At 38.8% G+C, this 27,017-nt stretch overlaps 5 protein-coding genes across 5 annotated transcripts; 3 read left to right on the forward strand and 2 right to left on the reverse strand.

Annotated features, from left to right (window-relative positions):
• Positions 1-179: 179 nt before the first annotated feature.
• Positions 180-847, forward strand: LOC117780939 (membrane-associated progesterone receptor component 1). Its single transcript, XM_034617635.1, has one exon. The coding sequence runs from the start codon at positions 180-182 to the stop codon at positions 816-818; it is 639 nt and encodes a 212-aa protein (XP_034473526.1). The 3' UTR covers positions 819-847.
• Positions 848-6,256: 5,409 nt separating this feature from the next.
• LOC117779760 (60S ribosomal protein L24) lies at positions 6,257-7,040 on the forward strand. Its single transcript, XM_034616065.1, has 3 exons — positions 6,257-6,316; positions 6,467-6,542; positions 6,604-7,040. Exons 1-3 carry the CDS (start codon positions 6,312-6,314, stop codon positions 6,988-6,990), a joined length of 468 nt encoding a protein of 155 aa, XP_034471956.1. The 5' UTR covers positions 6,257-6,311; the 3' UTR covers positions 6,991-7,040.
• A 494-nt stretch (positions 7,041-7,534) lies between these two features.
• Positions 7,535-16,852, reverse strand: LOC117779759 (general transcription factor 3C polypeptide 1). The gene is given in 7 exon segments (XM_034616064.1): positions 7,535-8,906; positions 9,811-11,198; positions 12,445-12,719; positions 12,722-14,486; positions 15,258-15,999; positions 16,061-16,607; positions 16,669-16,852. Coding segments are annotated over 7 exon segments (5,763 nt in total). The 5' UTR covers positions 16,757-16,852; the 3' UTR covers positions 7,535-7,948.
• Positions 16,853-17,132: 280 nt separating this feature from the next.
• On the forward strand, positions 17,133-19,513 carry LOC117781697 (ran GTPase-activating protein). Its single transcript, XM_034618503.1, has 5 exons — positions 17,133-17,381; positions 17,445-18,126; positions 18,208-18,730; positions 18,795-18,986; positions 19,049-19,513. The coding sequence occupies exons 1-5, from the start codon at positions 17,276-17,278 to the stop codon at positions 19,376-19,378; spliced, it is 1,833 nt and encodes a 610-aa protein (XP_034474394.1). The 5' UTR covers positions 17,133-17,275; the 3' UTR covers positions 19,379-19,513.
• An 876-nt stretch (positions 19,514-20,389) lies between these two features.
• On the reverse strand, positions 20,390-26,605 carry LOC117780131 (DNA topoisomerase 2). Its single transcript, XM_034616543.1, has 5 exons — positions 26,333-26,605; positions 24,870-25,454; positions 23,534-24,802; positions 21,358-23,469; positions 20,390-21,280 (listed from the first exon to the last, which is right to left on the reverse strand). Exons 2-5 carry the CDS (start codon positions 25,425-25,427, stop codon positions 20,933-20,935), a joined length of 4,287 nt encoding a protein of 1,428 aa, XP_034472434.1. The 5' UTR covers positions 25,428-25,454; positions 26,333-26,605; the 3' UTR covers positions 20,390-20,932.
• Positions 26,606-27,017: the final 412 nt, after the last annotated feature.

Raw genomic sequence — 27,017 nt, forward strand, 5'->3', positions numbered from 1 at the left:
ACTCAATTACTTGAAATCAAATAATACATTTTTATTGTAGCAGGCTACAGCCCTTAAGAGTTATTTTAAAAAATATCTTTTAAAATCATTATAAACATTGCCAATTGAAATACCAGATCCCTAGGTGAGAAAAGTAAAATATCGATCTAATTGTTGTTTTTTACATTTAAGCTTTTCAGATGATGCCTGAAAAAGTTGGTCAGTCGAAAGTCGGCGAAGAAAAGTTACCTTGGTACAATAACTTATATAAATCTATAAGGGATGCTCCAATAAATCTGACGCTCCTTTTTGTCTCGACATTTGTTTTTTATAAAGTTGTGACCACAACCCGTAATCGGCGTAATGAGCATCGTGTACAGATCTCAGGAGCTGGTCCTAAAGCCAATAAAGATTATCTCCCCGCGCTTAGTCGCGACTTTACCGTAAAAGAGTTGCGAGAATACAATGGCACTAGAGATGATGGACGCATTTTATTGGCTGTTAACCATAAAGTATATGATGTATCCACTGCCATGCATTTTTACGGTAAGGATGGAGCTTATCCGCATTATGCAGGTAGCGATATTTCACGTAATTTAATAAACATTCATAAGAATGATCGTGACGAATTTGACGATTTAAACGATCTAACTGAAGCACAAATGACTGCATTGATCTCATGGGATCAGCAGTACGCTGAAAAATATCCACTTGTTGGACACTTGGTGCCAGAATACGAAGAGGAGCAACTAGAATATTCGAATATTGAAGAAGACGAAGAGAAGGAAATGATATGCGTTGCAAATGATATAAATACTCAAGACCAATTTATGATGTGAATGTCAATGCAACAATTGAAAACGAAAAATTTGTTGTTTATTAGTCGTGAAGCAAATTAAACAATTAAATTAAACAATGTTTTAAATAAAAACTTTCAAGTTAAAAACATGCCAGGTTTAGTTAATTTATATTTTTATTTCAAATTTTTATATTAAACTGCATTTTGTTTGTCACAAAATTGGATATCAGAAATTTTGGGGCTTGAAATTGCTTTTGTCACTAGACTTTTACCTCGTGTAGAGGTTTTTTTTGTGGGATATCAGAAATTTTTGCAATTGCTTTTGCTTTTGATATTGTTACTTTATCATTAATGCAGGCAGATAGTAAAATTTATATATTTAGTTGTTGAATTTCTTTCATATCTAAAAAAAATTTTTCTTTAATTATAAAGAAAACTAGAGGGCTCCGCCCCCTGCTCGCTTCGCTCGCATTGCTACAGTCGAGCATACTCTACTGTCGGAGACCCCGTACTCACTATGGAAAAAAAAGTTGTTTATTCTAAGACTTGAATTTTGCCCGATCGGTCCTACGACAGCTTTATGATATAGTGGTTTGATTAGAACCAAAATTGGTTAGGATCTGTAAGTCTAACTTAAATGCATATTCTATTAATTTTGATTACGATATCTCGTAAAACAAAAAAGTTTTTCATACTAATACTTAATATTGGACCGATCGGTCCTATGAAAGCTATATGATATAGTGGTCCGATTTGAACCAACTTTATTCAGGATATATAAAGCCAAGTTAAATGCATATTGTATTAGTTTGGTTAAGATTTCTCATAAAACAAAAAAAATTTTCACATTAGAACTTGATTTTCGCCCGATTGGTCCTATGGCAGTTATATGATATAGTGGTCCTATATGAACCACTATATCAGGATGTATAAAACTAACTTAAATGCATAATCTATTTATTTGGATAAAATTTCTCATAAGACTAAAGAGTTTCTCATACTAAAACCTAATTTTGACCCGATCGGTCCCATGCCAGCTATATGATATAATGGTCCGATTTGAACCAACTTTGGTCAGGATATTTAAAACCAAGTTAAATGCATATTATATCAGTTTGTTTGAGATATCTCATAAAACTAAAAAGTTTTTCGTACTAAAACGTGATTTTCAATAGAAAATGATCCAATAGAAAATGTGTATATTCAGTAAACAGGTAATATCTGCCAAACCCCTCAGCCAAAACTTATGTGTCATATACCAAAAAACGCAATTTTACGTACTACAACATACTTAAATTTAATAAAAAATCGTTAGAGCCGTTTGTTAGAAATCGTCAAACTGCAAGCTAAAAAACCTTATTTCACCTGTAATATGTTACCCGAGTACTTTAGAAAAAAAGATTAAAGGTGCGCTTAAAAACACACCTTTCCAATAATATATAGAACATATCTGTAGTTTGGAAACTGTTGGCGTTTCAATTTTAGCGGGAAATACCGTTTTCGAAAAGAAATAAATTCCCATCATTACATCTAAGCTATTTAGCGCTTTGATGCAATCAAACTGACTTTTCATTTCAAATTTATTTATCTTTTGACGCGTTTTTTAAGTAGAATCATTTAAAGTAAGTAAGTTAGGACTAAACCTTTCGAACGGTATATAACTCTGATCGGACAGTCATAGCAAATTTTCCAAACTAGCTGTATATATTGCTAGTCGCCTTTCGCACCCTTCGTGCTTGTTTCGTCACTAGCTCGAACTGCCATCCGCAGTGATACAAGTATCTCAACCAGTCTTGCAGGTTGTAAATTTGATTTTATCTCATACATGACGTGAAAATTTTGCTAATATCGGACTAATATAACATAGCTTCCATAGGAACAATTAGTCAAGTATATAGTACAGCACTCTGCAAGGGTATCAAATCTTCGGTGAGCCGAAGAAAACCTTTCATTCTTGTATTTTAAGAATTTGTTGACAAGAATATTAGTCATCGAAATCAAACCAATACATTTAATTTTATTTCTTAAATTCTTAACTCTTGAACATTAATAAATAAATCTATACCACAATGCTCATCGCTTTTCCAGTGTTCATTCACTTAGAACTTGTCAGTAGACGAAAGCGACAAGAACGAAAGAATAAAACAACAACAAGAAATAAATAGAGAAGAATGGAAGAGGGCGTGAGAGAAAGAGAAATATACATTTTTTTGTTATTATTTATATCTGAAAACAGACTTCTATACAATTTATATTTAATTTTGAAATCACTGCGAACGCGCTTTTGACAAAAGCAGTTTATTGTACCTTAGTTTCAATTTGTGTACAAACTAATGGTTAATTTATTTTTTAATTTATTCAATCTGATAATATTCTCTGTAAATTTTAAATTAAATTTAAATTTAAAATCCTTGAATTCTTAATAGGTTCAAGCTGAAATAAAATTAATAATTTAATACATTATAGTACATATTTTATTTACTTGAGCCATTAACATCGTTTTGTGTCCATTGGTAGTTGTGATATTGAGCCGAAATGGATGATCAGGTTGAAATCCTCTAGTCTCCAATAAGTCCAAAAGAGTTGGAAGAAATTCATTGTCGACGTTAAAACAATCACAACTTAAAGCCTTCAACGATGTCGAATATATTATCAACTCCTATACATAATTCCTCTACTGCAAGTACATGTATTAAATATCCCGGACTTGGCCAACAGGTAAGATAGTTGAGGGCTCGAAGCTCAGATCGTATCATTGTATCGGTTGTCCAAATCCAAAAAAAATATCTAATTATTTTTTGCTAAATATCTTAATATCTGTCAACTGTGGAAAATAAGGAAGTATAAATCTATTATTATTATAAAAGAAAATTTCCAATTTTCTCAAATTTTTACAATGTTGAGCCAAATGACTCAGTTTTGTTGTTTCAGTTCTTTCGATACGTCACACGCGAAGATGTCCAAGAAATGTGAAAACTAATTGTGAATTTCTTCAATTGAATTAATTTGTTCAATTGTGTTCCTTCAAATTGATTGCATTGTTATAATAATCTGTAAAAGTTAAATTAACTTACTTTTACTTAAATTATTGGAAGACAGGTTTAGAGAGCGTAGATTAGCTAAACTTTTTGATGATTCAATTATATTATTGTCTGTCTGCCATGGATCTTTAAATTTTCTTATTGTAACAGCCTTGAGCATTTTCAGTTTCGGCAAATTATCTTCAAGTTTCTTAGTATTGCCTTCGTTGGCCATTAACATTATTTCCTCTACATTGGGGCAGAATTTTCCAACAATTTCCATTAGGTCTTCTAAATCCAGATAATCAAATCTATTGTCGACTAAGGTGTGGGGTGAATGGGGCCCCAAATCTATTTAAAAAAGTGGGTTTGGTTCTTTTAATAGCCAAAAAATTCAAATTTGTTGCCTAGTGTGATTAGAAGTTCAGAAGTTCATTGTTAATTTTTTCGAGTTTCATAAGTGAGTTTTGGTCAATCGCGAAATTCATACTACATAATTTTTCAAAATTTTGAGATGTAAAAAATGTCATTTAGAGAATCGGACGTATCAAGTAATGAACCATCGGGCAACAAGGTCTCGATTCTAACTAAACTTTATATCGTTTGTCACAAAATTGGATATTAGAAATTTTGGGGGCTAGAAAAACTTTCGTCACTAGCCTCATAAAGAGGTCTTTAAAAGACACCTTTTTTTATATATGGAGTTTGGACTTCCAGATCGTTGTATGGTATACTCGATACGGGCCTTTACTTTGAAAGCAGGTTATTAATATGTTGTTTTTCAAACACAAAATATTTGAGTCAAAATTACTACATTTTTGCTCAAATAATGTCACAAACGTCTGTAACCCTAATGACTTTAGTTAAATAGTTTATATAAATGATTTGAGACATATTTATTAGCTTTCCGAAAAGTAAAGCTTTTGTGACTTTCATGAGTATTTAACACAAATGTAAGCTAACTTCTGAAGAAGACCTAAAAAAATATGTTAGATTCAACAAAATCGTTATTTAAAAAGTCTTACAATGGAAAAAGTTTTCAATTTTTTTTTTCGTATCTGGACCACATATATATATATGTATATATATATAAAATGGGTTTGGTAAAAGATACAATATCCAGGGTAACCATTATGCAAATAACCTATAGAGTTTTTATATCATACAACAGTGGTATTCCTGAAACAGATTCGGATTTGGTTTCGATTTGGTTTAAGCAAATCTGATTCAGTTTCAGGAACGAATCTTTTTGGGCACTGATTTGATGTTGATCTCGGGAATTTAAACAGAAGGCGCGTAAACATAAGTTGACAAATGAAAGTGTGAAAACGGCTTTTCTTAGTCTTTTTATTAATAGTTTACTTGCAGAGTATATTTAGAATAATACTATTTGTTTTTGATGCTTTAGCAGCAATTTTACACATTATCAGCTTATTTTCGTATTTGTAACCCTTAGCTGCAATTCTCACAACTCTTTCTTAGCTCCATATCCATCTGGGCCATTTATAGTTATTTAATTATCTTTTCCTGAAGAACAAAATGTAAACAAACACCAAGTGTGGCTAAATAATGTTATCGAAATGCACGGTCTCACATATTATCGATATGAAATCAAAACGAAATCTGCCTCATAGCAGATTTCGTAAAATCTCTTGGGGCTACCACATTTTCCGTATTATTTTTTGTTAAGTCTGGCAGTCCTACACATTTTGTATGGAACTTAAAAAAAAAAAACCGGTTCTTTTTATCAGGTCCATAAAAATTTTTAGGTTATTTGCTTAACACAATTTACATCTTAGTATAAGGATCGGATACAATAACTGGGTTACCTGATAAAGAAAAAAATTTAAACAAAGTGCGGTGAGCTTTAGATTTTCTGGACATATGAATCCCAAACAGCCCCAAAAGGACATACTTAATTAATGAATCCCAAACAGCCCCAAAAGGACATATTTGCAACTCGGCTTGTTGATAAAACTTGTAGCTTAAAATATAAAAGAAAGTTTACAAAATAAATCAATACCTTGGAAGTTAGGAACCGAAGAAAAATGTCCCTTTTTTTTAAGTGGCTAATTCAATAAAAAAAATTTTAATTAAAAAATGTTGTAGGAAATCATGATTATAATATTAAAAAGTAATGATGCAGTTCGATTACTAGGACCAAAAATAGGGAAAGCCTTTGACATGACCTTAGTCATGTCTTTTTTTTCGACTTGCACAGTGTAATTAATTATTAAATTTAATGTGTAAATTTATTATTTTTGTCAAACTATGGCAAAAAAAATAAAATAAAAATATAACTAAAGAATATAAGAGTTGCGCGCGTTCGCAGATTTTTTTGAATAGGGTGACAGCCTTAAATCTCCAACAAAATTACAAATGCTGCTTTACAACACTGAAAACGCGACAGGGCTGCCACTGCAATTGTCAGCGCCTCAACTCAGCTGTTCGATTTGACAGCGCTTGTCAAATAACGCGTCCACTTCCGTTTCTTTTCACTTTTGACCAGCAAGATGAAGTACGTAAAAACAAATTAATTTGCAAAAATTGTCAACATCATTGGCCAATCACAAGCGTATCGTGTATTATGGTACTATTGACGTTGCCCATTGGTGTTATATCATGATATTACCTATAACGATAATTAATGAATATGTTTTAATTGCAGAATCGGTTTGTGTGCATTCAGTGGGTATAAAATTTACCCCGGCCATGGCAAGACCATGGTCAAAATTGATGGCAAGGTAATGTAAACAAATTTCAAGACGTTTATCAGTTGCTAAAATAAATTAATACTGCTTTTAGACCTTCACCTTCCTGGACAAGAAGTGCGAGCGCTCATATCTGATGAAGCGCAATCCGCGTAAGGTGACCTGGACCGTGCTGTACCGCCGTAAGCACCGCAAGGGTATCGAGGAGGAGGCCTCCAAGAAGCGCACCCGGCGTACACAGAAATTCCAGCGTGCTATCGTTGGCGCCTCCCTGGCTGAGATCATGGCCAAGCGTAACATGAAGCCAGAGGTACGCAAGGCACAGCGCGACCAGGCCATCAAGGTGGCCAAGGAACAGAAGCGCGCCGTGAAGGCAGCCAAGAAGGCCGCCGCTCCCGCTCCAGCCAAGAAGACCACCTCCAAGCAGAAGGCCACAAAGGTGACACAAAAGTCGGCTCCTCGCGTCGGTGGCAAGCGGTAAACAACAACAACAACCATCAGTTGCCGGTTGTAGCGGTTAAGAAACAAAAATTATAGTGGAAAAACTAATTATTAAAAAAACAAAAGCTACAAATGCAAATTTGTAGCGGTAAAAAAAAAGTGTCGACTTTTCTACAAATCGTTTCGTTCTGAGAGTGTTGTTTAATTGTAAATAATTGTGATAAACAAAAGTGGACTACAACAAAAACATCGGCACGTCTCCAAAGTTATAAACATTGTAGAGTAGGAAAGCTAATTTAATTCGTGAACAATAAATTAATAAATAGTTCTCGTAAAGATTTAGGACCAAAAGCACTCGAACAGAATTTAAAGTTCCAAATCCTGAGAAACTATCATGTTTTATTGTCAGAATTTTTGTTTACTGATTATACAAGATAAACCGCTTACCAAGTTTATAAGACAGCTTAAGTTAATTTAAATAGACTTAGTAAAGATTACTTAAAAACAAGACAGCTTTAGTCGGAAATGCTCGACTGTGAGATACCCTGCGCCCAGGACCATAGACACACTAACACTGTAGGCACTTTTGCTTCTTCCTTTTATAAATGATTCTTGAACACTAAGTTAGAAGAGTTTACAAAAGTTTCATGAGGTTTTAAATACTCTTGATTTGTCTGAACATTTGAAGAGTTTAAATACCAAATTAGGTGTTTCTAACTCTTATGAACTCCTAGATCTGTTTGTATCTTCAAAAAGACAGATATTGACTTTATACTGATCAAAAAAGTAAACACTTAGTTACTAACATAAGTATATTCGCACCAGCTAATGCCAAGGAACGATTATGGGTAAATCATTGACATGGTAGTCAACTAATGTAAATCGAGCATTATAATCTTGGTAATACAGTTAAGTTTTCAAACACATCTCTTATTTCAAAAAATAATAATTTATTATTAAAAATTAGGGAAGAGTTGAAAATCTGATGGAATTCGCGCTTAGATAAACTCGGAGCTATACTGTTTAGTACCTATAAAGTTGGTCAGACCGCTAATGGCATCACAGTGGACCTTAACATAGGTGTAGATGGGATCGTACAGCTCTGTGACAAGTTGCTCCTTCAATTCCATATCGTATGTGTTCTCCACATGCACTGCCGGTACCTCCATTTCCATAAGATGTATGCAATCCAGATCGCCCAACAGCTCCAGCAGCAGCATTAAGTCCACTGGCTGCAGATGGGGAAAGCGCAGGAACAGACTGTGCACCGTACAGCCTGCTCGTGCGATGCACTCACTCAGTACGACGCCCAGCCAGCGATCGAGGACGCGCCGATTAAGGGAGCCATTTACACGTATCCAGGGCTGAGGTCGCATTACAATCACTTCCTCTACGCTGGCAAGGGTTGGCTTGGCACCCTGAGCTTTCGGTTTGTTTGCATTAATCTCAACACGCCTAGAGCGACGAAAGACTATTGAGTCATTGCTATCGGAGTCCTCACTGCCCCTTGGCTGCTCCAATTCCAGTTTTGCCTGTTTACTGGTGCAAGGCTGCTCCGATTTGTCCAGTGCCGCCTTCCGCTTTCTGCCGAGCACTCCTTGAGGCGTTGCCGGCGAGGCAGCAACCAGCTCTTGGACTCGCTCTCTCTCCAATCGCTTGATGTGAAAAGTGTGCACCACCCAGTGACGCATGTGCTTCTTATGTACATACATGTGACTGGCCACGCCCACGCGCTTCATGAGATCGTGCGCCTCCAGTTCATGCAGCGCATCCAACAGGAACTTGCCAAACGGAAAAATTCGTCGCAGTTCCGTACCCATCACTCCCAGCGGCCGTTGCTCAACGTATCCCAGAATCTCTTCCATATGCTGAATGGCACTGGCATCATAATCCTTCGCTTTCAGAGTCGGCAACAGCGTTTCAAACGTGTTCTCCGTATAACGCCAGTAGGAATAGCTATAAAAATAAAAAAAAATAGATTATTTTCTGTGTCAAATACCTAACATAAGAAATGAATTGCGTATTATAATATTGTCAGGACTGTATAATGAAATTCAAAAGAAGAGCTCAAGAGCTTAATTTAAACCATTTCCAACACGCCATTTTAACGTTCTATCATTTGTAATTTGATTTTTTTATTTCAATGTGCGAAAGACATCAGTCCGATTAAATCCTGTTATATACCGAAAGATATGTTTTTAACTCAGAAAACTGTATACTAGGACTTTTGGTAAAAAAAAAATCGCAAGTTCAGCGGAGAGTCATTAGCTAAAATCCACACATTTTTCAAACTACAGAAGATACAGATACAATATCGTTGGAAATGTATTTTTAAGGTTTTTATATTGAGCCCTATTTGAAAAAATAACGCAAGCAGAATTTTGCCGACATTTGTTTTTTTCTGCAAATGTGTTCAAAAATACTAACAGCATCTGCACCCAAAATATTAAATTTTAATTGTATATATAAGGAGGTATATTTAGGAGATATTGGCCTGCAAATTAAAAAAAAAATTAGCATTTTATCGCTTACACAAATATAGTAAGGCTCGATTTGTTGAGTCAATAAAATAAACTAATTTAGCATTCGGCACATTGCGCAAAAGGTCACAATTCCTTAATACTTATAAAACACCTAAATGTGGTAGAAGTCCGAATTTAGATAAATTTCTTCAGGATGTATGAATCAAAACAATATATCGTTCCTAGGATAGCAATATGATTAAAGATCCGATTTAAACCAAAGATCACGATATTAAAAACAGTATCAAACACCCTAACTGTGAGTTCTGTTGAGACATCAAATCTTTGGCGTGCCTGAGGCTGAACTTTTTGACATGTTCTCTTGGATCTTAACTCACTTGGTCACTTTATCCAGCCCTGCCTTGCGTAGTTGGGCGTACTTAGTCTGCAGCTCTTCCTTCGACTGCTCGGATTTAATCTTCAAGTGAATTGTAGGCAGATGTACAACAAGGACATCCTGGGCTCTGGCACGCTCCTCCTTGTTAAGCGATGGCTCGTAATCCTGCGTATGCTCCTCGTCCTGTTTGCCTGCCTCAAAGTCGAGCAGTCCAGTGCACAAAGTACGCCAGTCAGTGAGATTATGGAGTGTTCGTTCGGCTAATGCTTTACCCAGATCCTTGCACTCCTCCTGGTGCTGTTGCTGACGCCAGTAAGCCTCCAGTTGTTGGATCACTGTTAGCAGATTGGATGTCGACATAGTGAGCGTTGTGCTTCCCGCCGTTGAGTTTTCCAGCTGAAGTTGCAGCTGTGTTTGTGGTAAAGCATCGGCAACCAGTAGCTTTAGGAAGGCACGATGCTCGTAAGTAATGCGCTCCACGGCATTCAAATAGTTGCCGCTGCGCATAATGCAGCCAAATGGGCATTCACCCTGCTCCAGGCGTGCACAGCTAATGTTCACCGACTGACCAAGTGCGTCCAAAGCACAAAAGAAATGCATAGCGCGCAGCGGCAGCTTAGACAATTCATTGTAGACGCTGCACTGCAGCCGGTAGGTGAGATTCGCCGGACGGAAGCGAACCCGAGCCGCCTGACGAGCACTGCACTCGCTCTCAAGCCGCTTGGCGTACTCTGTTTGCGGGGCATTGTCAAAGATGCTACTGTAATGATCGAGTATGCGATCTGTGGAGGAGCCACACGGTCGCGACATGCTCGACGTGTCCACGGTGAGTATATTGCTGGGCAACTGCAGGTTCAGATTTATTCGGTTCTTTGCCATCCACTCGCCTAAGAGCAGCAATTGGGCAAAGTTGGGAGAAGCCAGTTGAAGGGAGTCAATCGCATTCTGTTGATGGACACGCTGCTCAAAGGAATGGTACGTATCGTAGAGGATATATCCAAGCTTCTGGAAGATCAGACGACACTTGTACTTGGAGCTGAGGGTATGTGCCGGCCCCGAAACCTGTCGACTGACTGGTTGAATGTTCCGACGCTTGACAGCTACCACGAGCGAATTCGCACGCGCCTTATTGAAGGCCGCATTGAGTACATCCTCGGAGAAGTGCTTGTAGATCTCAAAGGCTTGGAGATTGAAAAGTGTCTTGTCCTTGGCACAACATAGAATACTATGCAACACACCAAGGGCAACGATCACCTGGAGTTCGGTTTCACAGCTCGGATTTGGATAGAGATCCTGCTCCACATCGGAATTTAGTGGTATGCACTCCCTAAACTGCCGCTGATAATCCTCCATAGTATCGGGCAAGATAAACTGACGGCGTATGGTGTCCTATATCAATAATATCAATAATAACATAATGATTAATTTGATTGACATACTATGTATACATATGTACAATATATGTTATATCCATTACACGATATATAAAATGCAACTATATTAAAAATAACAAAACAATTAATGGAAATACTCTATTGTGTAGTTCTTGTAGTTTTCGCATACATACTGATTTGTATTTTAATATTTTCTAGGTGATGCAATATTGCATCAATAAGTAGTTTTTGGAAAAAATATTGCAGGTATTTATAATATTATTATCTAAAAAAGAGGTAAAGTTTTAACCTTTTTTATGGCATGCTCTCCGATTTTGAAACGGTTACTTTTTTAAATAGAAAACTAAAATTAAAAAATACAATTTTTTTTAGTTTTTTAAATCTTTTGATTAATTTTTTTTTACGAAAAAATAATATAAAGTTTGTATCATATTGACTAAATATCAAAAATGTAAAATACAATGCTTTCAAATTAATTATTGGAGTAATTAATTATTCTTGAATAAATTAATAAAATTAATAATGAAGTTTGCAACATAAAAATTTAAGGGCTACTCAATTTAAAAAATCACAAAATTTGTGGGAAAAGCGATTCTAGTGTATTGTCTATAGTGTGAAAACATAAACAAACCAAGAGAGAAGAAATAAATAATATGCATGTTTTAGATACACATAAGTAAAATCGGTTTGTTGCGGATATGCATCACGGCCATATAAAGGGTTAAAACGAGTATTAAAAAAACCTTTTGACAACATCAATAAGCTAAACAAAATCCTGTTGAATGTCTTATGTTAAGTTCTAAAAAATGTAAATATAATTGATATATAAAAAGATATCGGGAAAATGTATTAAACTCAAAAACCAGGAAAAGGAATTTACATTATTGCAAATTACACTTTAAAAGGTTTTTGCCATGCTGACGATGTGAAAATACTTTTGAATAAATTTTAAAATTATTAGACATGAATATATTAGGGGAAATTTTCAACAATATTTAATTGCAAAATTTGGGTGTCTTTATCGCAAATAGTGTGATACCCCATTGTTTTACGAACGAAGTAAGCGGATTTAATAAAATCGACATTCGACAGGTACTGATAATTGATCAACCACATGTAAATTACTGATTACTGATTAAAAAAGTCCACAATATTGAGCTTTTACCACATAGATTGAACGAGGATTTTTTGCAAATATTAAATGTGACAAGTAAATTATAAATATAAAACATGGAACTCACAGCACTGTTGATCATACGATGAAGCTTTCCCAATAGGATAACAAAGTGAATTAGAAGCGCTTCGCTCTGTTCGCTGCGCAAAGGGTATTCCCGCTTTAGCTCGGCCAGGAATCGTTCATTGTAAATGGTATTAATCTCTGGTTGCGTTTGCATCGTATAAATCCAATTGGGCACATCGGGCTGGTCACGTTTCTTCCGTAGGAGAAACTGCAGCCGACGGACACAAGCCTGTGTCGTTTTATTACAGATACCCAAATACTGGCGTATCACATCCGGCAAATGCTGCCCACATTGCAAAGCGGCAGTGTAAGCAATGGTGCATCAATGAACAAATAGACAGCGCGTCCCATTTTTAATAGTCGATCCTCGGCCGCTGTCCAGGTGACGCGCAGTGTGCGCATGTTCCGCAGAGCATCGCGATCAACGTCATCTCTGGGTCCGTTCTTGCGTCTTCGTGCTTCCGCCATGGAACTGGTGCCGAGTGCCTTTCGCAGGTGCATCTTGGGAATCGGTTTCAGTCGCTTCAGGCTGATGTGTTTGCGAACGGGCAACGTAGCCGACGCCTTTCCAGAGATGGACAAAGCTGACACTTTGCTGGCGGCAGTTGCCGTTCGCTTTACCCAGGACCAATGACGAAACTGATGGGCAAATAGAAGAGAGCTCAGTCCAGCGGCACCCTTACGATCACCCGGCACACTGGCATCGTCTAGTTCCAAAGCTTCCTCAAAATCGACAGTCCGCACAAAGGTTAACAGAGGAAGACGCATTTTATTTTTGGGGCCAGCCCTACGTTCTCTGTGCTTGAGGAATCCGAGTTTTGTATAGATGCACAAGTGCTGCAGTTTGGCCCAATAATCAGAGACCTGTTCGCGAGTGTTGAATTCAAATTGGAGCTCCTCATAGGTGCGCTCGTCGCTGATGCGATTGTAGTTGTGGCCACTGCTAGTGGTTGTGTCCAGCAGGCAGCTGCGCCGATTGAGGTACACCCAACGCTGCAATTCGTCGCGTCCCAACTGGCTCTCGCTGACCTGAATCAGACCCATGTTGTTCAGCAGACGCAATGTAGCCAGGAAGAGTTGTTGCTGCCGCAAGCGTGGTATCAGATTGTGCTTTTTAAGCTGACGCAGTAGGTAATGCTGACGCACTGGATGCTGCAGATGTGAACGCAGCTGTTCCACAAAGTCGCGTTCAATGCGAAAAATGCGCATCATTAAGGAAAGGGGCATGCGTTCCATTGCATCCATAAAGTAGAACCATCCACCGGGTTTATTTTCGTAGACCGGCAACGGTGGTATAAATGTGCGCCAGCTAATCTCACCCGTATACGGCAAAATATGAGACTCGTCGGTCTGCCATTCATCCAGATACTGTCGCGTCATCAGTGATGGCTCCGCACATTGCCAATGCTGCAGTAGCTCCGGACACATTGGCAGCGGCTTTTGGTCTCGCTCCTGCTCGCACACCACGTAGAAGAAAAACTCGTGCAGGATGCAGGCCAACAGCAGCTTAGGCACCATTGGCTTGGATTTGCCAATCTGTTGTTGTTTTTTAGCCGCCAAGAGCTCCTTGCGCTTCTTCATGTTGTTCACCTGGCTGGTACGCGTCAATCGTTCCTCATCATTTATATGGAAATTACTCTTGAGACGCAACACCTCGCGTTTCAACTGCTCGTGCTCCACGTCGATCTTTGGATGCGTGACGAGTCGATAGAGACGCAATCGTTGATTATATTGCAGCGTCACCTCATACACATTCACTATGCCCGCCGATTGCATCCTCTGCAGTATGCGGTACAACGACTTGCGGCAAATGGTCTCCTGGTTGCCAACATCGTGCTCCACCTGACTTATGCCCTTCTGCAGTTCGTAGGAATGCATAACGCATTTCTGATCAATTTGCTGTACAACCAACTTTTTCCGTTCCACCAATCGTTGCGTTTCTTTGTCCGTTTTTTTGTCCTTCTGTTTGAATGTCATCTCTTGAATAGTGGCAGTTATTTCGGGCAGGTCACTCATCACAATGTCCATATTTTTCGGCATAGTCTGAAAAAGAGTTTGCATCAGCCCAGTTGCAACTAGAAAGATCGGTTGTTTCGCTACGCCAAAGATTTGATATACTTGCATAGCTATATGCTTTAGTAGTCCGATTATAAACAGAAATTATTTAGGGTATACATTGGACAAGACTATAAGATGAATACGACAAGTCCAGATACTTAATTTGTCAGAATTGTTGAGGTATCTCAAAAAACAAAAGAGTTTTTCATACTAAAACTTGCTTTTCGACCGATCGATGATATAGCAGCTATTTGATATAATACCCCGATCCAAAAAAAAAAATATATAATACGACGGACGGACAGACGGACATGGCTCAATTAACTCGTCTGTTTATACTGATCAAGGATATACATACATATACGTACCCTTTCCCGCCTCCTTCACTGTTACATACATTCTGTCAATCTCTTATACCCTTTTTGGCCATTTTCAATGGCCACAGGGTATAAAAACACTATTTCATAAAAGGTGGATTTGGTGATCTTTTGCAATTAGTTGGAGGGAAAGGGGGTGTGGAAAGAATTCTAGACAAAATTGACCAGCGTGGGGTTTATAGAAGTCTGTGCGCCGAATTTGGTTGCTCTTGCCCTTATTATCTTTGAGAACTACTTGACCATACATCGACGGTTGATGTCGACTAAGAATCGGAGATGCCTCCTTCTGCTTGTAACATACTTTTCAACGAATACAATATACCCGTTTACTTTTTTTTCCAAGTAACGGATATAAACAGTGAGGGGAAGTCAGACTTACGGGCTTCTCCTGGCACTGCAGCTCCTGCACCGTCTTCTCTAGTAGCTCCTGCTTGAGATTCACATCAGCAGCGGCCTGTATACCGGCCACATAACGTATAATCCGAGTCTTGCCCACATTTTCGGTAAATTCATTGACCAGATTTTCACGCCTCAAATACTTAAGGCAACCTCGCGCGGTAATTGTATTGACGGCCACGTACTGGGCCAATTCGACTGTGCTCATTCCACGCGATCCGAAGCGCGTAATGGCACGCAGGCATTCAAGTTCCAGGGGCATATCCAAATAGGCATGGTTTTGGGTAAGGAACTCGGGAGATGTCTTTTCCTCTTTGCCCTCGTTGACCGCGTCTAATTGAGTAAGTTCATCGAACTTCAGTTGAGGATTGCGCAAGCGTAGCACAGTCACAGTGCGCATTTTTGTTGAATCTTTACCAGGTTCTTCGACGGGTAGACGTACTTGTGTTGTCTCATAGAATTTGCGAAATCCATGGGACTGCGTCAGCTTCTTTATCTGCGAGGGAGTAAGTTCCTCCAGATGATCTGGTATTTCGGAGACAGGAATTTGATGACTCGGACGCAACTGAATTTCCATATACAACTTCTCCATCACTCGCTGCGGATGACTTTTGTATAGATGAAAGAAGCGTGGCAGCATCACCAGCACCGAGCAAACGCTTCTGTTGTTTAAACGCTCTATATAGGATTGGGCACTGACCATGCCCTGCATCATTAATTTGTTCCTATCACATTACAATTATGAATACAAAGGTAAGCAGCTCCTGGTTCGACAAGGATACTTACTTTGTGTAGAATATAAGGCTGGAGTCCTTGAAATAGTTGATTAGAGACCAAGTACCCGCTGTTTGTTCGCCATTAAATCGTGAACGTCCAACGCACTCCAAGAAAATGTATTGCTGAAGGGTCAAAGAAAATGGTACTAAGACATTGGGAGGCTTAAGTGCCGTCAAACGCTGCTCCTGGCTGGCCACTATGACCATTCTTTGATTCCAGTGTGCAATGGCTTCTACTGCCGTCATTTTGTGTAATCTGTTTACATGAATGGCTTTTCGTGTCTTGAAATCGGCGCAGTTACCCATGATGTGACCTTCCTGAATTGGAGTATACGGCAAACGCAGAAAGGGACATGTCTTTGGCACCAGGGGCAGACCCACATCCGAGTCCAGGTCTTTGCTGCGATCATAAAACGGCAATAGAGGACGTTCCGCCTGCAGCTCAAAGAACTCAACTTTGTCCGGCGAACGCAACAGCAGCGTCCACACCTGTTGCTGTAGCTTCTCAGGAAGCGGCGATCCGCATTGTAAGCGCCTCTCCAGCAGGATCCAAAGCCCTATCAAGAAAATATTGTATAAATTGCCAATATTATACAGTTCCAGATTTGTATCACTTACATGGTAAGGTGACGCCATCCAAGCCTTCTAACGCTATCTCATCGAATATAGCACTGATCCAGGAGCCACCCGCTGATGTTGTAAACATTTGAAAGATTCACGTAAAGCTATCTTTATTATTTACTCGACATTGTCAACTTATTTCGAATTATACGCTACTCTTAGAGCTGTGATCATTCCTCAACACCTATTCGATAAACATAAACAAATGATATGTTTGTATAATTATTGTAGAATATAGAAGCAATTATCCATTTTAAATTTCAATTTGTTAACTCCGTTCTAATGTTGTTGAATTATCAAAACGAACGAAGGCAGTTGACAGCTGTGCTGAGCAGTGTTGCAAACTAATTGAATGTACATTGCTCAGCAGTGCTGCAAAGGGATTGAAAATACGCAAGAGCAAGATGGCGCTACCTCTACAGCAGCTGTCAAATTGCAGCTGCTGCAAACAAACGCCAAAGCCGCAACGGTTGTCACTTCTAGCGCTCTTTTGCGAGGTTAAACGAAATTTCCAAGCGGCTTGCAAAAAAGTACAGTGCTAGTTGATATTCGCAATAACTTGAAATACATATACATATACTTGAAATATTTAAACGTGTAAATTATGGCAATGGCTAGTTTCAATTTCGCCAGTATGGCTGCACAGGAGAGCTTAGAGCAAGGCATTTCATTTCAGGACAAAGCTGAAACATGGGACACCGCAGAGCATGGTAAGCAGTCAAGTATGAAGTATTAAGATCTCAGCATACAAATAAATATGCATAAATCCACAGTGAAGGCTGTTGTCGATGAGCTTAACACCAAGTCACCGGTACATTTCCTTAATCTCGACGGTAACACACTCGGCGTGGACGCGGCAAAAGCCATTGGCGATGCTTTGAAGCAACATCCGGAATTTCGAAAGGCGCTGTGGAAGAACCTGTTCACGCGTCGTCTTAAATCCGAAATACCATTGGCCCTAAAGCATCTGGGAGCTGGCCTGATAGCTGCCGGTGCCAAGTTGACGGTGCTCGATTTGAGTGACAATGCGCTAGGACCCAATGGCATGAAGGGTCTGGAGGAATTCCTGCGCTCTCCCGTGTTGTATTCGCTCCAGGAGTTGTATCTAAACAACTGCGGCCTGGGACCCGAGGGTGGACGCATGCTTTCCGAGGCTCTGCTGGACCTGCATCAAAATGCCAAGGTCGCCGGTTCCCCTCTGCAGCTGCGCATCTTTGTGGCTGGCCGCAATCGCTTGGAGAACGTTGGCGCCAAGGCGATTGCTAAAACGTTTAAAACATTGCAAACTCTGGAGGAGATCAGCATGCCACAGAATTCCATTTACCATGTGGGTATAAGTGCGCTCGCCGAGGGCTTTAAACTGAATCCTCATTTGCGCCTGCTCAACATGAACGACAACACGCTAAGCGTCAAAGGCTCGGCCAAAATTGCCGAAGTATTTGAATACACACCCCTGTAAGCAAAACACACTTGGAATCCTTGAATTCTGAAAACTGTATTTTTGATTAAATTATTTTCATTTGTATTGTATTTCAGTTTGCGAGAAATCAATTTCGGCGACTGCTTAATAAAAACTGACGGCGCCTATCTATTTGCTGAGGCCTTAGAATCGAAGCATGAAAATCTAGAAGTTCTCGATTTGGGTTTCAACGAAATCAACTACGATGGTGGTCTGATGATAATTACGGCCATACAGAACAAGCCAAAGCTAAGAGTTCTCAACTTGGACGGTAATTGCTTTGGTCAAGAGGGATGCTCGCAAATTGTCGCCCAAATGCAGAAAAGCCTGAATCCAAATGCATTGCAGTCCTTGGAAGAGGTTGTTTCCGAAGAAGAGGGCGAGGCAAGTGGTGGGGAGGATGATGGCGACCAGCAGGGCGATGACAATGATACTGTCGAATATGCTGACGACGATTATGATGAAAATGATGAAGACGATGATGGCGAGTACGATCCCAATGACACCACCGAGGAGGTTGATGAAGATGATGACGAGTATGCTAATGATAATTCAGCTGAAGAGACGGCATATGTCACAACAAATACCTTTCCGCCCAAGGTGCGTTTCCTGATCAATAACGAATTTATTTTCACTTTTTTAACTACTATATCAACGTCTGTAGCTATTTAATGACACCGTCAGCTCCAATAAAGGCAGCAACACGTTTGCGCTTGCTAACAACGGTAACACAACTGACTTCAACACAAGCTGTACTCCAGAAGAGTTTTGCTTGAGCCAAACGCCGTGCACAATGCAGCAGTTTAATTCCCTGGATGCAAGTAATAAACTACAGGCACTCCAAAACATAATTAATGTAAGATTATCCTAACTTTAATAATGCGAATCTAAACTAAATTTCCGTTTACAATGCTTCAGCAATTCACCGATGACAATCATTTGCTTCTGTTGATCTTTACCACGCTGAAGTGTGCACATCTGTCCAAAACATCGAAGCCGGCATTGGATCTGGCCATTTCACTCTACCAGGCCACCTTTGACTATGCGATCAAAACGAAGCAGGAGACTCGCGTATTGGACTATTATTTGAAGCAACTGGGTCTGCTGCGAAGTGAGGAGCACTTTAACTCAGACTACGATGTCAAAAGCTGTCGCTACGCTCTGCGCGAGGCTTTGACAAAACAACAGTTTGCCAATGATAATATTAAAAATACATTTCAACTATTTCTGGATAAACTTGATGTGTAACTGGTACATTTCCATTATTATTTCTTCAAGTTGGCGCTTATCTTTAGAATTCGCCTGTCCTACTAAATAGAAGTACGAGCAATTAAAGATGGAAATGCATAAACTATTTAAATAAATAAGTTTCTTGTAAATTAACACAATCTCTTGCTTTGGTTGGGCAGAAATTCGACATCAGACAAATTAATAAACTAACTGAACTATTTCGAGAATTATACTGAGAGTGTAAAGAAAATGGATTACTTTCCCCAACTTTTTCTCTAATGTTATTTCATTTCTTACAATATTTACATTTATGGCTGAATAATTTTCGAATGATCATGTTTATACCCTATGGCCATGGTTTCAACAAAAACGAATATTGGTATCGGAATATCGACTATGTTCCCATTTTGGTAATCGGTAACGTAAAATCTTTGTATATCGGTTTCGTAACGATTTCCGGTTTTATATATGTTTCAGTTTCGAAATACAAGTATAAATTCGATTCCCAAAAAAAAAATAAACAGATTTATTATAAAAATTTTAACAATATGTTAATTTGTAAACAAAAAAAAATCTTAAATTTTGGAAAATAAGATCTATTAATTGAGATTATTCAAATTAAAAATAAAATTTTTCTTTTAAAAACAATGATTACACCTGTACAAAATAATTGAATATAATACTGGATACTTTACGATTATTTCTGTTCCAATTCCAATCGGTCAACACCGGTTAACGGTTTTAATTCCTGCCTGTGACTAGAGAGTCTTAACTTGGCATGTCATATAGCTCTCATGGGAAGATTGGTCGAAAAAGAAGTTTTAGTATACAAAAATGTTTCTTTTTTTTTTTGATATCTCAACCAATCTGACAGAATAAGCACCTGGGTTGGCCTTATACATCCTGACCATTTTGAAACGCACTCCAAGGGCATCAAATCTTTGGCATGCCAAATAAAATCCAAGTGACTGGGCACAAAGTGCGCGCGATCCGATCCTGTTCATTAAATACCCGAAACATGCGCAAATAAAGTAAAATAAATTTATTTACACTAAAAAAGGTTGTATAGGACTACAAACTACTTTTATAAAACATGATTTATATTTATACATATATATATATATATATATGTTAGATTAAGATAATATATATGTATTATAATATTGTAATTTTTGCTGGTGGATTATCGCTTTATTGTTAAGACTACTACAATCGAAGAATGTTGTGAAGTTGATACACAATATGGATTAAAGTACGTGACCTAATTTGCGACCAAAAATTTAAAAAAAAATTAAAAGTTTCCCGATTTGGGTAATTCATATTAAGATGTGAATGGATGTTGCCTATATGCTAAATAGCATTGGTATATTATAAATACTTTTTACTTAATCATTCAAATAAATGAACACAATCCGAATGTGTTGCTTCCTTCTTCACGTGAATGTGGTTTTGATAAATATTTGAAATAATAAACCAGAATTGTTGAAAATAAACGTTGACCACAAATACAAAACGGGATGAACAAATAAAAAACGTAAGGAATTAAATACAGCCTGAATAGAGATGTTTTGCTTATGCTTCAAAATCGGAATCATCATCATCATCCACATAAGCGACATCTTCGTCTTCATCACTTTCAAGGGTGCGAAGCTTCTTTTGTGCAACCTTCTTGCCACTTCCGCTGCTATCGCCGTCGCGTTGACGTTTCACGGGACGCTTGATGGGGGAGTCATCGGACGCATCGTCGTTATCATCGTTGTCATTCGAAGATTTAGCATTGGCATCCTCATCATCCGAAAGAATAACTGAATAATTAATCTTTTTGCTTGCCGCACGGCGACCAGGACGGTCAGCGCGTGGTGCCACTGCAATTTCATCTTCAAAATCATCGTCGTCACTCAAATCCTTTTGCTTCTTGCCCTAATAAAGATGTGAAAAAATGAAAATATTTAATGATTAATTTACGCAAATCCTTAAATGATTGTAATTAAACTCACCTTGGACTTGGTAAAGTCCAGCTTAGCCTGTTTAAGACCATCACCATTTTCCTTCTTTTGACGTGGTTTTTTCTCGGCAGGCTCCTTTTTAACAGCTGGCGCCTTCTTTGCCTTGGGAGATGTCTTTGTGGTGCCGCCCTCGACTAGTGCATCGAAATCGTCGACATCATCGGGGCCCCGTTTCTTTTCAGCCTTGACCTTGACTGGCCGATCCTTGGGAGGTTGCCACTTTTTAAGCAGTTCCTCAGTGATCTTAAATGCGACCCTTTCTCCTTTTGGATCAGGGAAAATATCACCGCCAGCACTACCGATCTTTCCCTTCTTTCCTTTGCCGATAACTTGCTTTTGACCCTTCATGGACTTGGCCTGCTTTAAGTTCATGCCTTGCTCATCGAGTCGTTCCTTTTCCTCGACCTCATCAAGTTTCTGTGCGAGCGCATCAAGATCATTCATCCAAAGATGTTTCGGCGTCAATTTTTGAAGATTATCGAGTTCTTCCAATTTGGCATCCCGTTGTTTGAGTAACTCATTTTTGCGCTCCTCAGTCAACATCCACATGGACATGCCCAACAAATAGTCAAATTTCTTAACATCTGTGAGCTTTTGGAATGCCTTTTCGGGATCGACTTCTTTTTTGGCCTTAGAAGTGGATGTTGCGGCTTCCTCGTCATCCTCCTCTTCTTCATTGTTCGCTTCGGCATCTTCCATTTTAATACGTCGCTGCCACTCCTTGACTGGATCTGGACGATAGCCACGCTTCACCAACTCATCAATCATCATTTTGCGCTGTTTATTCTCAATAACCAGTTTCTTTTCGCACTTCTCTAGAATGAAACGCGCCTGATCGCTAAGTCGATCCGCTTGAGCCGTTAGCTGGCCCAACAGGTAATCCCTACGACGAACGTAATATTCCAATCGTAGCTTGTAGAAATCTTCGAGTACTTCCTTAGGTGAGGGATAACGACGTAAACAATTGTTCTCATCAAATGCATGCATCTGATTTAAGGATATGGAGCTGCTGAGCTTGAATACGCGATGAAATCCGCCATCCTCAGCACGGATTCGTTCAAATTCACCTGGATTGAAACTGACGACAAATCGTACAGTAGTATCTGTGTGGTATTCACGATATTCGGATATTATTGCCTTGACCTTCTCAGTGCCGTTGGACAGCGCTTCGAGCACATTCTCTTTGTATGTTTGTGTCCACACACTAACGGGCAATTCAGTAATTTCGATGCGATTATCGGGCAGTATCTGAATGTTCCCCGAGTGAACAAATCGACAATCGCCAACGGACTCCATGGTCCCCTTAAAATTCTTGTACCATGGAGTCAACGGTGATGGCGGCTCGTCGTTTATCATGCAACGTAAATTGCTAATAAGTTCACGTGGATTATAATTGGCTATTTTAGTGGACCAGCCGGTGCCAATGCCATCAGCGCCATTGACTAATACCATGGGTATAATGGGAATATACCATAAAGGTTCAATGCGCTGACCATCATCCACTTGATACTGCAACAACGGATCATCCAATGGATGATATATAAGTCGAGTTAATGGCGACATTAGCGTAAAAATATAACGAGCGCTTGCACTATCTTTGCCACCAGTAAGTCGTGTACCGAATTGACCACGTGGCTCCAGCAAATTGATGTTGTTGGATCCCACAAAGTTCTGTGCCAAATTCACAATGGTCATCTGCAGGGATACTTCACCGTGATGGTATGCAGACATTTCTGCAACGGAGCCCGACAATTGGGCCACCTTCACCTCACGTTTGTCGTTACGCTTGAAGCATGTAAACATGACTTTACGCTGGCCTGGTTTCAATCCATCTACAACACTTGGTATAGATCGTTCGTTGTCAGCATTGGAGAAGAGCACAAGTTCCAAATTGATGAAATCCGCGTAACTGATATGCTTAGTTCCTTTAGTGTACAGATAGCGTTCTGGCAAACCCAACTGCTTGCGTCGCTTTACCTCGTCCATATGATTGGTCAACCAGGTTTTACGCGAATCGACATGTTTCTTAGAGAAAGCCATCATAATGCTATCATCATCCTCCTGACCTTCATACTTGAATAGAATGCGATGACGATCCATATCCTAGAAAAATTAGTTAGATTAATCGGATGAAGCTAAGAAAAAATAAATATAACAATGGACATGCCTGGAAATATTCTTTGGCCTCCTTAGATGTCGAAGTACCGAGACCCTTATAGTATTTGATATTGTACGTATGATGATTGGGTGTGCCCATCTTCCATTCCTCGAATTCGGGTAGCGAATAAAATGAAATTTCCTCATTCTTTTTAGATGCCTTCACAATGGGTGTAATGAACTCTTCGAGGAAGGGCAAGCGCAGCAGCTCCGGCCAATTTGTGTGTATGAAATTGATAAGCAGTCCTTTGATATGGGAACCATCCTGATCCTGATCAGTCATGATCATTACCTTGCCATAGCGCAGAGTTTTCAAATCATCGGTGGTCAGATATTTTTTCTTATACTGCAATCCAATAATTTTGCACAGATTGTTGATTTCTGCATTCTCGGTAAGCTGCTTAAAGGTAGCTTCTCGCACATTCAACAGTTTACCGCGCAGCGGAAACACGCCATAATAGTCGCGACCAATGACGCCCAGGCCGGAAACCGCCAAGGACTTGGCCGAGTCTCCCTCGGTGAGGATAAGAGTACATTGTAAGGAGTTCTTTGTGCCTGCCTCGTTGGCATCTTCCAGCTTGGGTATACCCTTGATTTTATGCGACTTTTTGCCACCAGTTTTGGCAATGTCATTCTGAGCCTTAAACTTGGCCCATGCTAGCACAGATTCAACAATGCCTGCTTTGGACAAATTGGTAATGAACTTATCAGATAGTACGCACTTAGAGCCAAAGCTTTTGGCCTGAAGTGTCATGTTCTCCTTGGTCTGTGAATCGAATGTGGGATTCTCAATTAGACAATTGACAAATATCCACAAATGATTGCGCACTTGAAATGGTTTTATGTTGATTCCATTCTTGTTCTTCTTTTTAAGCACCTCAATTAACTGCTTAATGACATTGTCCGCCACATGATCAACATGACGACCACCTTTGGTAGTTGCAATTGAATTGACAAAAGACACCTGCTGAAAGCCACGATCCGATGGACAACATGCAACTTCCCAGCGCTCGCCGCAATTCTCATATACTAATTTGACTTGCTGACCGACTTCGTCCTCCGTATTCTTTATAAACAAGTCAATATAATCTTTGAAGTTCTTTACCATCACCTTGTTGCCATTGAGAAACACAGATACACCTTTTGTTGAGGCAGCCACATCGAAGGCGCGTCTCGACATCAGCGCTACAATATCCTCATCGAGCTTATCCATTTTAAACTTTGCTAGATCTGGGCTGAATGTGATCCTGGTAAAATCAGTGCCACTAAAGTCTTTTATCTGCAATTAAGAATAGTTATAATTAGTTTATATACAGTTTAAAATGCTTAAAATGGATTACACATACCATTGGATCGGAAGCTTTAGACATGTTATTGCCCCAGGTCTGTTTGAAACTCTTTTTATATTGCTTTGTAGCAGTTTCTAGTGTGAAGCTGGTCGAGAAGATGTTGCACAATTTGGCGCCGTAGCCATTGCGACCACCAGTGACCTTTTTCTCATCATCATTGTAGTTGGACGAGGTCAGCAGATGACCGAATATCATAGTTGGCACATACATTTTCTGCTCCTTGTGCATGGTCACCGGAATACCCTGTCCATTGTTCCAAATTGATACGATATTTTTCTCCGGATCAATATCAATTTTAATGGTATTCATGGACTTGTCGCGTTGCTTATTATCCGCCGCATTGACCAAGATCTCATCAAATATCTTATAAAGACCTGGCACAAATGAAATTTCACGCTGAATCATACGATTCTGCTCCGAATCGTGCACCCACATCAGCTCCTTGGTATACTCAACGGAGCCAATGTACGAGTCGGGACGCAGAAGGATGTGCTCCAGCTGCGATTTCTTCTGATACATCTGCTCGATTGACATCCCTTTGCTGCCGTTCTCCATGATTGCTTTGTTGTTGTGGTGCGCGTGCTGAAATTAAATGCGAACGATTGTTAAAAACAACTCCACATAACTGTACCCACTACACGCTGTGTGCTTGTTCTTTCTTTTTGTATTTACGAATCATAAGTAAAATAAACGCAAAAAAAAATTACAAATAACGGATTGGTTCAGTGTTTACATGTTTGCTTTAAGAAGATTACTACATATTTTTATGAAATTTATATTTTTAAATTTAACTATTGCTTACGCAGTAAATGTATTCCTTTTTTGTGCAACAAAATATTTTGCCTACTGTCATAAAACGTTGTTATAAATTTGACAAGCGATCAGCGTATCAGCCTCAAGACGAAATAGCGCGCATATAACAACCCTGTGTATGGCGGGACTGTTGTGCCGGCAGCTTATGCATTAAAAGAAAACACAATACATTAACAAAACTAAATAGCAAAAATTGTACAATATTACAAATGTTTGCAGTATTATGTAATGAAAATTGATTGAATTACGACCCCACAATATATTTGCAGGTTTGAGTGTGCTTAAATCTTTCATTCTCATACTTAGACCAAATGTAGAAGTAAAAAAGGTTATTGCCGGTTTCTAAACATAGCTATATGAACAAATATAACAATTTATGCATATTCATTCAGTGAATAAACAAGAGTTACTACAACCAATGGGTTGAATGGATTACTAAGTAAGAATCCGTTAGTAAGGGAAATTCGTATACACAATTCACGCATAGAAATTCTATCTATATGGGCAGCGCCATTTTTAATTTGCAAATGCGACGCCGCTGGCAGAAAACGTTTATTTGCTTCATATGTAAAATTTCTTCTCTTATAATTATTCTAACAGTTTCTTCATTTAGATATATTAATCAACTTTTTTAAAATGCTACTGACCTTCGATTTTGATGCTAAGAATTTACTGGTTCGCTCGGTAAATGAAACGCGCGGCAACCACTGCAAAACTTGCACACACAATAGACGCCGCCGCACTTCGTGTTGTATTTTGTTCTTTCCGTGGTTATCACTTTCTACGCTTCACGTGAATTATGTTCTGGTGAACTTTTTTATACACAAACACACACCACAATCAATTATATCACAAAATACAACTGATTACAACAAAATTTAACAGAAAGTGAGAAATTTTTCTGTGATAGCTCAGTTCTGAATAATGACGTTCCCACCTGGGGAAAAAAAATCATAGTACTTGAACGTCTGGCAACCTTTCAATAAAAGTGCGATGCATTTTTAAACAACCTGGCAGCTCTCAAAAACGCATGGGCAATTAAAAAATTGAATAACAAATTTGTTTAAAAAGTAATTAAGTCAATTATGTCAAATCCAAAGAACTTCTAAATAAGATTATATAAAGGTCAATGTTCTATGAAGGGTTGTAGATCGTACCCCCTCATGGAAAGAAATTACAAATAAATTCTAAAAAAGATAAATATAAAAAAAACGGAAAATTTTTAACGAAAATTCTGCAAAAATAAAAAAAAAATTCAAAATGAATAAAATAGGTAAATATTTTCAGCTTACTGGGTGGAACAAAACTATTATATATGAATTTTTCTTAATT

This window comes from Drosophila innubila (genome assembly GCF_004354385.1).
Source record: "Drosophila innubila isolate TH190305 chromosome 2L unlocalized genomic scaffold, UK_Dinn_1.0 4_B_2L, whole genome shotgun sequence".
NCBI lineage: Eukaryota > Metazoa > Arthropoda > Insecta > Diptera > Drosophilidae > Drosophila > Drosophila innubila.

What these genes read in the sequence shown, in the direction of transcription:
- LOC117780939 (XM_034617635.1), top strand. Translation starts at nt 180, where the DNA reads ATGATGCCTGAAAAAGTTGGTCAGTCGAAAGTCGGCGAAGAAAAGTTA.
- LOC117779760 (XM_034616065.1), top strand. An exon ending in TGGTCAAAATTGATGGCAAG is followed by an intron (nt 6,543 to 6,603) that starts GTAATGTAAACA and finishes TACTGCTTTTAG; the next exon opens with ACCTTCACCTTCCTGGACAA.
- LOC117781697 (XM_034618503.1), top strand. Translation starts at nt 17,276, where the DNA reads ATGGCAATGGCTAGTTTCAATTTCGCCAGTATGGCTGCACAGGAGAGC. An exon ending in CAAATACCTTTCCGCCCAAG is followed by an intron (nt 18,731 to 18,794) that starts GTGCGTTTCCTG and finishes CAACGTCTGTAG; the next exon opens with CTATTTAATGACACCGTCAG. An exon ending in CACTCCAAAACATAATTAAT is followed by an intron (nt 18,987 to 19,048) that starts GTAAGATTATCC and finishes ACAATGCTTCAG; the next exon opens with CAATTCACCGATGACAATCA.
- LOC117780131 (XM_034616543.1), bottom strand. Translation starts at nt 25,427, where the DNA reads ATGGAGAACGGCAGCAAAGGGATGTCAATCGAGCAGATGTATCAGAAG. An exon ending in CTAAAGCTTCCGATCCAATG is followed by an intron (nt 24,803 to 24,869) that starts GTATGTGTAATC and finishes TCTTAATTGCAG; the next exon opens with ATAAAAGACTTTAGTGGCAC. An exon ending in AGGCCAAAGAATATTTCCAG is followed by an intron (nt 23,470 to 23,533) that starts GCATGTCCATTG and finishes TAATTTTTCTAG; the next exon opens with GATATGGATCGTCATCGCAT.